Here is a 12,823-nt window from a genome sequence, read left to right on the forward strand (position 1 = left end):
GGTGTGGGACTTCAGGCTTCTGTACCTCCTGCCCGATGGTAGCTGCAAGAAGATGGCATGGCCCTGATGGTGTGGATCTTTGATGATAGACGTTGCTTTCTTGAGGTAGCACCTCATGTAGATACTACTGATGGTGGGGAGGGATGTGCCAGTGATGTATTGGGCTGAGTCCACTACTCTCTGCAGCTTCTTACGTTCCTGCACATTTGAATTGCCGTACCAGATCATGAATCAACCAGTCAGGATACTTTCAACAGTACATCTGTAGAAGTTTGTTGGAATGTTTGGTGACAAACCGAACCTCCTTAACCTCCTAAGAAAGTAAAGACATTGGCGCATCTTCCTTGTGATTGCATCTATGTACTGGGCCCAGGATAGGTCATCTGATATGACAGTGGCCAGGAAGTTAAAGGTGCTGACCCTCTCCACCGCCAATCCCCCCATGTAGACTGGAACATGTTCACCCTCCTTTCCCTTCCTAAAGTCAACAATCACCTCTTTAGTTTTACTGACACTGAGCGAGAGGTTGTCGTAGTGGCAGCACTCAACCAGGTGTCCTATATCACTCCTGTACCCTGACGCATTACCACCAGTGATTCGTCCAACAACAGTGAACTTGTATATGACATTGGAGTTGTGCTTAGCCGTACAGTCCTGATAGTCCAGAGCAGAGTGAAGAGTTAGAGAAATCGTATCTGCTGTTAACCTGTTGTGGTATAGTGACTCCAAACAAGTGAATGGGGTCAAACTACTTACAATAAGCTGAGGGGACAGATGTGCAGTCCTCTGCTTGTGGTCTCAGGGGTGAGCCCAGTTGAAGGGGGGAAGTCAGATACATTGATGTTGAACCTCCAGCTCATCTCTGACTTTCAATGTGTAGTCATGGAAGTCCAAGAAAAGTGGACCCATGAGGGAGACAGAGCTGATAAACCCTGGCTTGAAGTTACGCAGGTTCCCAGGCTAAAGGTACAATGCGATCTTCAATAACACCAAGAAATAGGTCTGCCACTATTGTCCATCCATGCATACCAGCAATGTCATTCAGGTACATAAGAATCATCACTTTCCCTTTAATTCAATAAGAGATTGCACTTCTGGTGTTGTCCTAGCTGCATGTACAATTATTGTATTGAGTGTTTCTAATTTCAGAAATATTGTTGATGCATAATTACTCCTTATATTTAAATCCACTTTTCAATATTGAGGAACTGCATAAACAAGTGGATGTCTTAAAGTAGGATTTATTAGCACCCACTTCATACCTTGAATTGATTTTCTCCAATAGGTCATGTGGGGAATCATTCCCATGTGATAAACAACTTTTGGGACATTGGCCTGGGTACTTCCATGTATGATTCATCTGATGTTTACAAGGAATCACCCGCAAACTAACTAACAACACATTTCCTCCATTGTCAATATAGTTGCAGTTAGAGATGGTATCAATTACCTGGAGCACATCTCACTGAAACTGGCATTGAGACTTCAGTTAAAAGGACTGCACTTTGATGTCAATGTCTTGCACACAGCTTCTGCCAGCATCACCATTCAATGTTCGGGTGTACGGAAACCTGGGTCTCCTTAGTTTTCATGATCTTTTAATACCATTTTACATGAGAGCCTCTTGCTGCAATCTCTGGCCCAACATAGGTGACACCGGACTCGATCAGGACGGATGCTTATTTGGATGGTGCCCATGGATTCAGGAGACCGCCAAGCACCACATCAACCCACCCTCCCATGTTTTCCTCATTCCCAAGGCAGCCTCTAATGCAGCTGTTCTCAGTTGCCATGGAGAGCGGTCATTTTTGGCCTGGCATGTTTTCCAGTGGACATTCCAGCAAAAACCCAGAAGATGCAAGTTCTTCATTCAGCTTGCAACAGTACTGAACCATTCCTGTTTTAGGGACATATTATTTTGTGTGTGAACAGAAAAGTGTTAGTTTTAATGCAACTTTGGCTAATTTCACAAACTTTTGCAATGTAGCTAATTGGGTGCCAGCACCACACACTACACATACTTAGTGCAACAATAGAAGATGAAATCCAATTCCAAGGCAAGTTTGCAGGAGTGGCCAGATTCTGCTCTAACTCCATCTACAAGTTTGCAGATGATACCACCGTTGTAGGCCGTACCTCAAACAGCGATGAGTCGGAGTACAAGAAGGAAATAGAGAGCTTAGTGGAATGGTGTCATGACAACAACTTTTCCCTCAATGTCAACAAAACAAAAGAGCTGGTCATTGACTTCAGGAAAGGGGGCGGTGTACATGCACCTGTCTACATCAATGGTGCTGAGGTCGAGAGGGTTGAGAGCTTCAAGATCCTGGGAGTGAACATCATCAACAGCCTGTCCTGATCAAATCACGTAGATGTCACGGCAAAGAAAGCTCACCAGCGCCTCTACTCCCTCAGGAGGCTAAAGAAGTTCAGTTTGTCCCCTTTGACTCTCACCAACTTTTTACCGATGCACCATAGAAAGCATCCTATCTGGATGTATCACAGCTTGGTATGGCAACTGCTCTGCCCAGGACCGCAAGAAACTGCAGAGAGTTGTGGACATGGCCCAGCGCATCACGGACACCAGCCTCCCCTCCTTGGACTCTTTCTTTCCCTCTCATCTTGGTGAAGCCGCCAGCATTATCAAAGACCCCAGCATACTCAAAGACTCCTCTTCCATCGGGTAGAAGATACAGAAGCCTGAAAGCACATACCACCAGACTTAAGGACAGCTTCTACCCCACTGTGATAAGAACCTTATACAATGAGATAGTCTATGACCTCACGATCTACCTTTTTGTGACCTTGCACCTTATTGCACTGCACTTTCTCTGTAGCTGTGACACTTTACTCTGTACTGTTATTGTTTTTACCTGTACTACATCAATGCAATCTGTACTAACTCAATGTAACTGCACTGTGTAATGAATTGATCTGTATGATCGGTATGCAAGACAAGTTTTTCACTGTACCTCGATTCAAGTGACAATAATAAACTGATACCAATACCAATGCAGAAAGAAGTAAGACGTTAGAAAGGAAAATGGAATGAGTACAAAAAATATAATTGAGATCAAGTGGGGAAGTGTGAGATTAGGCACTGTCAATCCAAGGAAGTCAGACTCTAAATGGTGAGAAAGTAGGAAGTGTGCAGGACCAAAGAGAATTGGGTAATGTGGAGAGAGTTTTCTGTGTATTTACTAGAAGCTAGTAAATACATAGAGACAAACAATAAGGCCAATGAAATATAGAGCTTTATCTTAAGGTGTCTGGAATTCAACGTGAAGGACATTATGCTTCATTTATACAGAACCCTGGTTAGACCCCCTGGAGAACAGTGCACAGTTCTGGCCACTGCACCTCAGAAAGAGGAGGCAATCTAAAAATTAAAGGGAAAGCTCTGGAGTAAAATCAGGCAGATTTCTGAAGTTCTCTCTTCTAAAAAAAAATCAATGGATCAATTGAAGTTTTCAAGATTGAATTTGGTGGAATGAAATAAAAGCAGAAAATGCTGCTGAGACTCAGCAGGTCAGGCAGCATCTGTGGAGAGAGAACAAGTTAACATTCCAGGGTCAAAATCTTTCATCATAACAGACTGAGTTCTGACAAAGGGTTGCAAACCTGAAACGCCAACAGTTTCTCTTCCCACAGGGTCTGCCTGATCTTCCGAGTCCTTGTAGCATTTTCTGACTTTATTTCAGACTTCTAGCATCTACAGTTTTTAACTTTGATAGATATTGGTTAGGTAAATATGTTTGAGGATATAGATTAAATGCAGTAAATGAATAAGACATAAGTGAGCTAAGTTTGAGTAGAAGAATAGCAATGTCTTGCTCCAGTTATATTCTCGGTGCACCTTGTAATATTGTGTACAGATCTGGTCTCCCTACCTAACCAAAGATTTGCTGAAAATAGAAACACAAAAGATGCTTCAGCACTCATTTTTTACTTAAAATGCACAAAAGTTCTGAAAGTATTCACTGGTTTGATCACTGGGATGTTAGGTTGGGGCTTGACAAGGTGGATGCGAAGTTGATATTTCCTCTGCTGAGAGTCACAGTCTCAAAATGACGTATAATCTGTTCCAAAGAGAGATAAGAAGAAATTTCAGAGAATGGCGAATCTTTGAAAGCCTCTACCCAAGATGATTGTAGAGGCTCAGTCACCGATTATATACTGAGTTTTAAGGGATCTGAAATTAATGCAGAAAAGTGGTGCTGAGGTAGAAGACCAGCCATGATTTTATTGAATGGCAGAACAGGTATGGTGGGACTGAATGGCCTGTTTCTGCTTTGTTTTCTTATGTTCTTCTGTCCTTATTACCTGATTGGTTGATGGATTAGACTCAAGGGGCTGATAGGTCTACACCTGTTGAAATGTTGCACTTGGTTCTGATGCCTTTTGAAACCAAGCTGCGAGGAAACACTTTGATGCTGGAGGAACTCAGCAGGCCAATTTGGCCTGCTGAGTTCCTCCAGCATCATAATGTTTTTCATCTAGATTCCAGCATCTGCAGTCCTTTGTTTCTCTGCTAGGAAACACTTACCACCAAGATTCCGATAAAACAAATAAACACTTTGACAATATATATTGCCCTTGTGCTCCTCACAAGGTGTGTTTATATTACCCTTCTGGGATGACATGCCCACCCTCTATAAACAAACATTGTAAACGTCACATGTGAAGAATGGCAACTGGGGTAAGGTGCTGTGGGATGTTGGCATCCTCAGAGCTCTACCCCAGGGAGGCATACAAGGGGCAGGAGCAGTTGACCAATCACAGAACCAAGTTAATTATCTGTTGTTGCCATCATGTGTCCTCTTGACTTCATTGATTATTCAGAGGGGACCAAAGGCATCTTGTCCAATGCCCCCTAGGACCTGAAAAAGCCAAAGATTCTGTGAATGAACCTACCTCCCTGCTGCAAAGGTAATGAATTCAGCACCTCTCTGGTCAAGAGCGTGAGTCACCTGATGAACATTTACCCACACTACTGCCCGGCTGATATTATAGAGATATGCTGAAATGAGCCAGTTCTATATTGTTTGAGCATGACAGTCATCACTATAGACACAATGGCAGTAATGTTGGCCACAGGAATGTATGCAATAGGTGCCACAAAACCACCCTATGGCCTCTTTGCTTCAGCACCCCACTTAGTCAAAGAGTCACAAGCCAGTGTGCCAAAAGCCTTCTTCACCACCCTGCCTACCTGTGATGCCACTTTCAGGGAACCAAGTACTTGTACTCCTAGGTCCCTCTGTTCTACAACACTCTCCAGGGCGCTACCATTCACTATGGAAGTCCTATCCTCATTTGTCTTCCCAAAATGCAACACCTCACACTTATCTGAATTAAACTCCATTTGCCATTCCTCAGCCCACTTACCCAGCTGATCAAGATCCCCCTGTAGTTCCTGATAACCACCTTCACTGTCTATGACACCACCTATTTTAGTGTCATCTGCAAATTTACTAATCATGCCTTGTACATTCTCATCCAAATCATTGATGTAGATGATAAAGAATATTGGGCCTAGCACCGAGCTCTGAGGAACACTATTAGTCACGGCCCTCCAGTCTGAAAAGCAACCTTCCACCATCACCCTCTGCTTCCTACCATCAAGCCAATTGTGTATCCAATTAGCCAGCTCTCCCTGGATCCCATGTGATCTAACTTTCCATAGCAGCCTACCATGCGGAATCTTATCAAAGGCCTTACTGAAGTCCATATAGACTACATCTACCATCCTGCCCTCATTGACCTTCTTGGTTACTTATTCAAAAAACTCAATCAAATTCATGAAACATGATCTCCCGCACACAATCCCTAATCACCCCGTCTTTCCAAATGCATGTATATCTTATCCCACAGAATCCCCACTAGTAACTTACCCAGATGTAACAGATGTTAGGCTTACTGGTCTACAGTTCCCAGGGTTTTCTTTGCAGCCCTTCTTAAATAAAGGCACAACATTAGCCACCCTCCAGTCTTCCAGCACTTCACCCATCACTAACAATGATGCATGTATCTCAGCCAGGGCTTCCCACAATGTTCTTGGATATACCTGATCATGCCCTGGAGATTTATCTACCTTCATACATTTTAAGAAGCCCACACCTCCTCTGCTGTAATGTGGACTATCCCCAAGACCTTCCCATTAACTATCCCAAGTTCCAAACTCTTCATGTCTGTCTCCATGGTAAAAACAGAGGAGAAATATTCATTCAGGACCTCGCCCATGTCCTGCTTCTCCACAAAAAGATGTCCACTTGGGTCTTTGAGGGGCTCTATTCTCTCTCTAGTTACTTTTTTTCCCTTAATATTCATAAAATATCTTTGGATTCTCCTTAATCTTCTGTGGCACAGCCACCTCATACCCCCTGATTTCATCCTGCATCCCCTCTACTCCTCCCAGGATTCACTTGATCCCAGCTGCCTGTACCTAACCCACGCCGCTTCCTTTTTCCTGACCAGAGCCTCAATATCCCTCATCATCCAGGGTTCCCTATTCCTGCCAGCCTTGCCTTTCACTCTATCAGGAACATGTGGACCTTAAACTCTCGTTAATTCACTTTTAAAAGCCTCCCACTTGCCAGATGTCTCTTTGCCTGCAACCTACTCCAATCAACTTTTGCAAATTCTTGTCCAATACCATCAAAAATTTGCCACCCCAAATTAAAACTTTAACTTGTGGACCAGATCTGTCCCTTTCCATAGCTAATTTAAAACTAGTAGAACAATGGTAGGGAAATAAAGGTCTGCAGATGCTGGAATCTAGACAAAAAAACACTATGATGCTGGAGGAACTCAGCAGGCCAGGCAGCATCTGTGAGAAAAGCAGGCGGTCAACATTTTGGGTCAGGACCCTTCTTCAGGACCTGAGACGTTGACCACCTGCTTTTCTCCATGGATGCTACCTAGGCTGCTGAATAGAACAATGGTTACTGGTCCCAAATTGCTCTCGCACTGACACCTCAGTTACTTGTCCTGCTCTATTTCCCAAGAGTAGGTCAAGCTTTGCCCTCTCCCTGGTAGGGCCTTCTATGTATTGCCTGAGAAAACGTTCCTGAACAATTTCTATCTTATCTATACCCTTAGCACCCTGGCAGTCTCAGGCTATATTAGGAAAGTTAAAATCCTAGTTGAAATCCCCGACTATGACAACTGCCCTATTTTTGCAACTTTCTGAATCTCCCTGCATATTTGTTCCTCTAATTCCCATTGACTATTAGGGGGCCTGTAGTACAATCCCAACAAGGTGATCATCCCCTTCTTATTTCTCAGCTCCACCCACAAAGCCTCACTGGATGATCCCTCAATAATTTCATCTCGGACTACTGCCATGCCATTCTCCATAATCAGAAATGCAACTCACCCTCCTCTCTTTCCTCCACCACCATCCTATCTATAGCACCTACCCTGGAAAACTTATCTGCCAGTCCTATCCCTCCCTTAGCCATGTTTCTGTAATGGCTATAATATCCCAGTCCCAGGTAGCTATCAAAGCCCATTTGTACACATTTCCTAAGTAAACCTTCCAGGTAATCTTAAAACCTGTGTTGATGGTGTATTTCTTTGGAAGAGAGTAATAGTTTGAGAAAATTCTCCCTAAATAATTCCATCTTGTGCAGATCCTGTGCCCAGATCATCTCATGGAGAATACCACATCTACCGAAAAGCCATTTGTGGATAGATATGGTTAAGGATACATTACCATTTCTACTGGTAATGTCACTACTACAGAAAATCCAATATTCTACAAGGAGAATGCTAAAAAATTGCAAAAATCATTTCTTGCTTCTGAAGTTGGAAATGAAATTCTCCTGTTTCAGATACTCCCGGTTTCCACCTGCTTCTACTGATTCTGCTAGTGGCCATATCACATGATTCCCCCATCTAAGTTAACCATTGTAGAGTGCAGAGCACTATTACAGGCATGAAGACTAAGTTAAGGATTGGTTGAGACCAAATGTTCTGCAATGCTTAAATTTCACACTGCAATCACAGATAAAGTCATGTGTTGTATATACACAGAATTGGAGCAAAGAGAAATAATTGAAAACATTCAGATAGTTTTTATTATTTTCATATTCATGTTAAAATAATTACAGTTTAAGAATAGATGAAAGTAAAGATTAAGTGAACTGAGATATATATAAATATATAACTTTCACTGAATTCTGACATATGAATGTTAGACACATTATTGAACACATTAAACAAGATCAGACAAAACAGAACAGTTCATATATACAGTGTTAATCATTCCATAGATTTTATACAAATTATTTGAAAAATGAACAAAATTCTTTTGTCATATCATGGTAGTATTTTTTGCATTCACTGGCCTTGCTGATACAAGGCAGTGAATTATCCATTACCATAAATGTTGGTACAATTGCCTTGGGCCAAGACCTGGTCTGCAGTTCTGAGTGTAGCTCAAACAATGGTTAGAAGTCTTTGAGTGGTTTCACATGTCAGAAAAATGTCCGAATCCTGAGCCCAGGAAAAACATACATGGATTTCACAGCAGGTTCTGCATATATTATTTCAAAATATCTGATTCAGAGAATATATTTCGTGACTTCCAATGATCAATTTTAGAAGAAAATTGGAAATGTATTTGAAAGGGAAAAGTTAAAGAAGTTTATGGGAAAAGAGGAGTGGCATTGATTGGAAATCTGTTTCGAAGAGAAAGCACAAGCAGAACAGTTTGACTGGCTTCAGTGTGCTGCATGATTCTATGAACTTGAATGCAATAGAAACAAACCAGGTTCCCCAAAGCATCAAATCAACATTGGATTTTGCTAAATCAATATCAGAAACACATATAAGCATTATAATCTACAAGAATTGCTGTTAAAGTTTGCAACAAATAATAGTTTATAAAAAATTACAACAAACTCATGTATTTCATGAACACATATACTCTTTGAGCAGATCACCGAAAGAGTAATTTTTGGCAGGCTCCCCCTTTATTTATCAAAAAATACCCATTGTATTTGCTGTAGAGTGTACATTTTGATCCCAACAGAGTTCCACTTAGTCATACAGAAATTAATCCATAACCATCCATGTGGCAAATGAGCGTATGTGCACTTTGGCATCATATCCTCTGGCAGACTTTAAATGAGTTAAAGGAAAGTGGCTGGGTGAGTAACTTCACACTTATCTTAGAAACCTGAGAGGTCTGTCACCATAGTTTCACTGGAGGAGAGGTTGAATGAAGATAACACATGTTTTGTAGAGCACATAATCACCACTGCTCTTCCCTGAGAAAATATGAATAAAGCAACCAGCTAACTGGCACTGGTTCAGATATTCTCTGTTGACTCCGTTTGCAAGTGATCAAAGGTATTACAGACTGAAGATCTCTGAGGTTCAACAGCTTGTTGCTTTTCCTCCTTCGGTTGAAATGAATGAATTGTTCCTGATCTGAAGATTCTTACATTATGAGAAATGAGAGCTTTCTTCAAAGTTTCATTAAACGTTGAACTTGAGAAGTAGTAAACAACCGGATCCAGCACACTGTTCAAGTAAGTTATGCACAGTGTATTGTAGAATATCTGAACCGTGACATCAAATAACTTGCAGTCTTTTGAACTGCTTGAGATTAAAACAGCAACTACAGAAATATTCGAGGGTAAGAAACAGATTACAAAAACTGCCGCCACCGCTATCACAAGCCTCACTGCTCGTTTATATTTAACCCTCTTTTCAGATTCCATCTGTTTTAACTTCCAGATGATACAACAAGTAGAGAACAGGATAACTGAAGCCGGTATAATAAACTTGAAAATAATAAAAATAATATTAGTCCAAAGTGCTGTGGAACTTAGGGGCTGAGTTATGTTAAATGGCTCACAGTTTGTTAAGTTATTATGCATGAAGGTATGAGGTTCTGTCAAAAAGTGCACACAGATTGCCAATGTTACAAACCAAAGAATCAGTGCTACCTTCACTGCACACCTTGTAGACATCTTGTTCACTTTATGGTGAGGGTGGATCACTTTGAAATAGCGATTAAGTGCCATAATTGTAAGGAAAACAACACTCTCTGCCCGGTTCAGAAATATCACGAATATCTTCAGACGACATGCGACATCACCAAAGATCCAGTCCTTCCCACGTATGTAGTAATCGGCTCGAAATGGTAGGCAGCAGATTAACAGAGTGTCCGCAATCGCCAGGCTCAGCGAGTACACAGTGTTTGGTCTCCAGGATTTGACATGAAAGCAGAAGATCCACAAAGCAATCGCATTTCCAATGAATCCAAAGATGAATGTTAGAATAAGTACTGGCGGATTTAAGGATGAATTAATGTCCCTCACTAAAGGACATTCCACGGTTTCGTTGCTCATTGTGGAGGGAATAGCTGCCACAGTAAGCGGAATGAGAAAAGCGAAAGACACGCAGATTGTTAAGGCTGTTTCCACAATGCTTCATAGATGATGGGCGCGGCTATCAGAGAGCCACACCCTTAAAGCAGTTACTTTTCTGAAGTTAGTAGTAATGTGGTCACATGGTTGATGACTGTGAACCAGAGCTATGAGCTCCTAATTAAACTCATCCACTTGCAAAAAAGAATTATTGCGAGGACATACACATTAAACAGCGTTTTAGAGTTATCATAAAACAGGTGAACTAAGTTACAACAACAGGTTAGAAGGCAGACTGCTTTGGAGGTTTTTCGGATGTTTGCAAGTGAAAACCCAGAAAGGACACCTGAAGTAAAAAATCATTTTAAAGGAAGAACTTTCAGTTTCAGTCATTTGTTAAAGTTTGCCTCTCCACGAAAGATTGTCAGGAATCGGTAAAGGCTTTTGTGGGAACATTGGAACAATAAAGAGAGAATCAGGAGTAGGTTATCTTGCCCAATGTGCCTGTACTTCATTCAGTAAAATCACGACTGACTGTTCCCTCTGTGCCACATTCTTGCACTAATCCCTTGTTTCTCTTAAATTCTAAATAAATATCCCTCTCTCTACATGCAGACATAAGAATTAGGAAAAGAGTTACTCTGCATGGGTCCGCGAGCCTGCTGTGTCATTTCCTAAGATCCCGGCCAATTTGATCTTAACTGTCTTCCGTATTCCTGTCAAAGTGAAGCAACTTTTCACACACTTGTTAAATATCTTTGCCTTGCAGTTATTCTAAAATTCTGCTTTCACCAGCGTTAGATGAAGAGAGTTCCAAGGACACATGACCTTGAATAATTTCATCCCATTTCATCCTCATTGGGCAGCACCTTATTTTGAAAAGTGATCCCCATTTCTAGATTCTCACAAAGAGGAAATATGCCCTTCACATCCTCCTTGTCGAGAATCCTCAGGATCTTATTTGTTCCAATCTACTCCCTCTTCTAAACGCCAGCAATTACAATCCAGGTCTTCCAAATTTTCCTCATAAAATAACCCATCCATTCCAATCATCAGTCTAACAATTTCTCTGAACTAAACATCCTTAAATGAGATCAGTACTGTGCACAGTTCTCCAGATGTGGTCTCACCAGTCATAAACGTAAATGAACCCTAACCTCCCTGCATGCGTGTTCAATTCCCCCAGCAAAAAGAGAATAACATTCTGTGGCTTTCCCCCATTACTTGTTGTACTTGCACACAGGCCTTTCGCAAATCTGCAAAATTCGCCTTCACCTTCAATGTGCCCACTCAGTCTTTGGTCCACTGAAGGCAAGACCTCATGTCATCTCCATGCTCAAGCCTACCATGTAGCCATGATTCCCTGAGTTATGTTAAATGGCTCACAGTTTGTTACATTGTTATGCATGGAGGTATGAGGTTCTATCAAAAAGTGCACACAGATTGCCAATGTTACAAACCAAAGAATGAGTGCTACCTTCACTGCACACCTTGTAGACATCTTGTTCACTTTATTGTGAGGGTGGATCACTTTGAAATAGCGATTAAGTGCCATAACTGTAAGGAAAACAACACTCTCTGCCCGGTTCAGAAATATCACGAATATCTTCAGACGACATGCGACATCACCAAAGATCCAATTTTTCCCACGTATGTAGTAATCAGGTCAAAAAGGTAGGCAGCAGATTAACAGAGTGTCCGCAATCGCCAGGCTCAATGAGTACACAGTGTGCTTTAGAGACATGGACAACCCACGGTGGGCACTTCAGAGCACTAAAGAAGTAACATCAACATGGTCTCCACAAAATCTTCCATTTCCAGCATAGGATAGGTGAACAAATGTGCTCTCCCAGTGTCCTCACCTGGACAACATCACTAGCAATGAAGCTCTGATCACATTTAAACTCCACTGGTGAGTGGCCATATCTGTTGCATGCCCATCTCCCAAAATAGGCAACATTACTCTGAGCTCTATCATTGTAAATGGTTAACAGGAGGTCAGAAAAATGATTCAAGGGCATTTTGAAATTCTCCTGAAAAAATTGTAACAACCCTACTGATACGTGAAAATCCCAGGCACTCCATCTCAGAAAAGAGAGGTAATTGCTTCTAGAGTGAATTCAGGGTGCATTTTACACATGAGGATAGCAGAAATCTGGAGCTCTCTCCACTACAATTCATGGATCAATTGTTCTCCAGATTAATATGATAGAATCAAATAAAAACAGAAAAAACTAGAAACACTCAGCAGGTCAGACAGTATCTGTGGAAAGAGAAACAGATGTAATTTTTCAGTCTAGGCACTGAATGATTCTGACAAAGGACAACTGACCCTGCCTGAAGGATAATCCCATCCTCTACAAACAAGGATAGCAAACACACGTGTAAAGAATGTCATTTGGAGTAAAATGCTGTGGGCTGTCGGCATCTTTGTAACTGTA

The 12,823-nt window shown here is 41.6% G+C and overlaps 1 protein-coding gene across 1 annotated transcript; it reads right to left on the bottom strand.

The window, feature by feature from the left end:
• Nucleotides 1-9,317: 9,317 nt before the first annotated feature.
• Nucleotides 9,318-10,364, bottom strand: LOC127579619 (hydroxycarboxylic acid receptor 2-like). Its single transcript, XM_052032508.1, has one exon. The coding sequence runs from the start codon at nt 10,362-10,364 to the stop codon at nt 9,318-9,320; it is 1,047 nt and encodes a 348-aa protein (XP_051888468.1).
• Nucleotides 10,365-12,823: the final 2,459 nt, after the last annotated feature.

Source organism: Pristis pectinata, chromosome 17 (assembly GCF_009764475.1).
Source record: "Pristis pectinata isolate sPriPec2 chromosome 17, sPriPec2.1.pri, whole genome shotgun sequence".
Lineage (NCBI taxonomy): Eukaryota > Metazoa > Chordata > Chondrichthyes > Rhinopristiformes > Pristidae > Pristis > Pristis pectinata.

Excerpts from the sequence above, each read along its gene's own strand:
- LOC127579619 (XM_052032508.1), bottom strand. The coding sequence starts at position 10,364 with ATGAGCAACGAAACCGTGGAATGTCCTTTAGTGAGGGACATTAATTCA.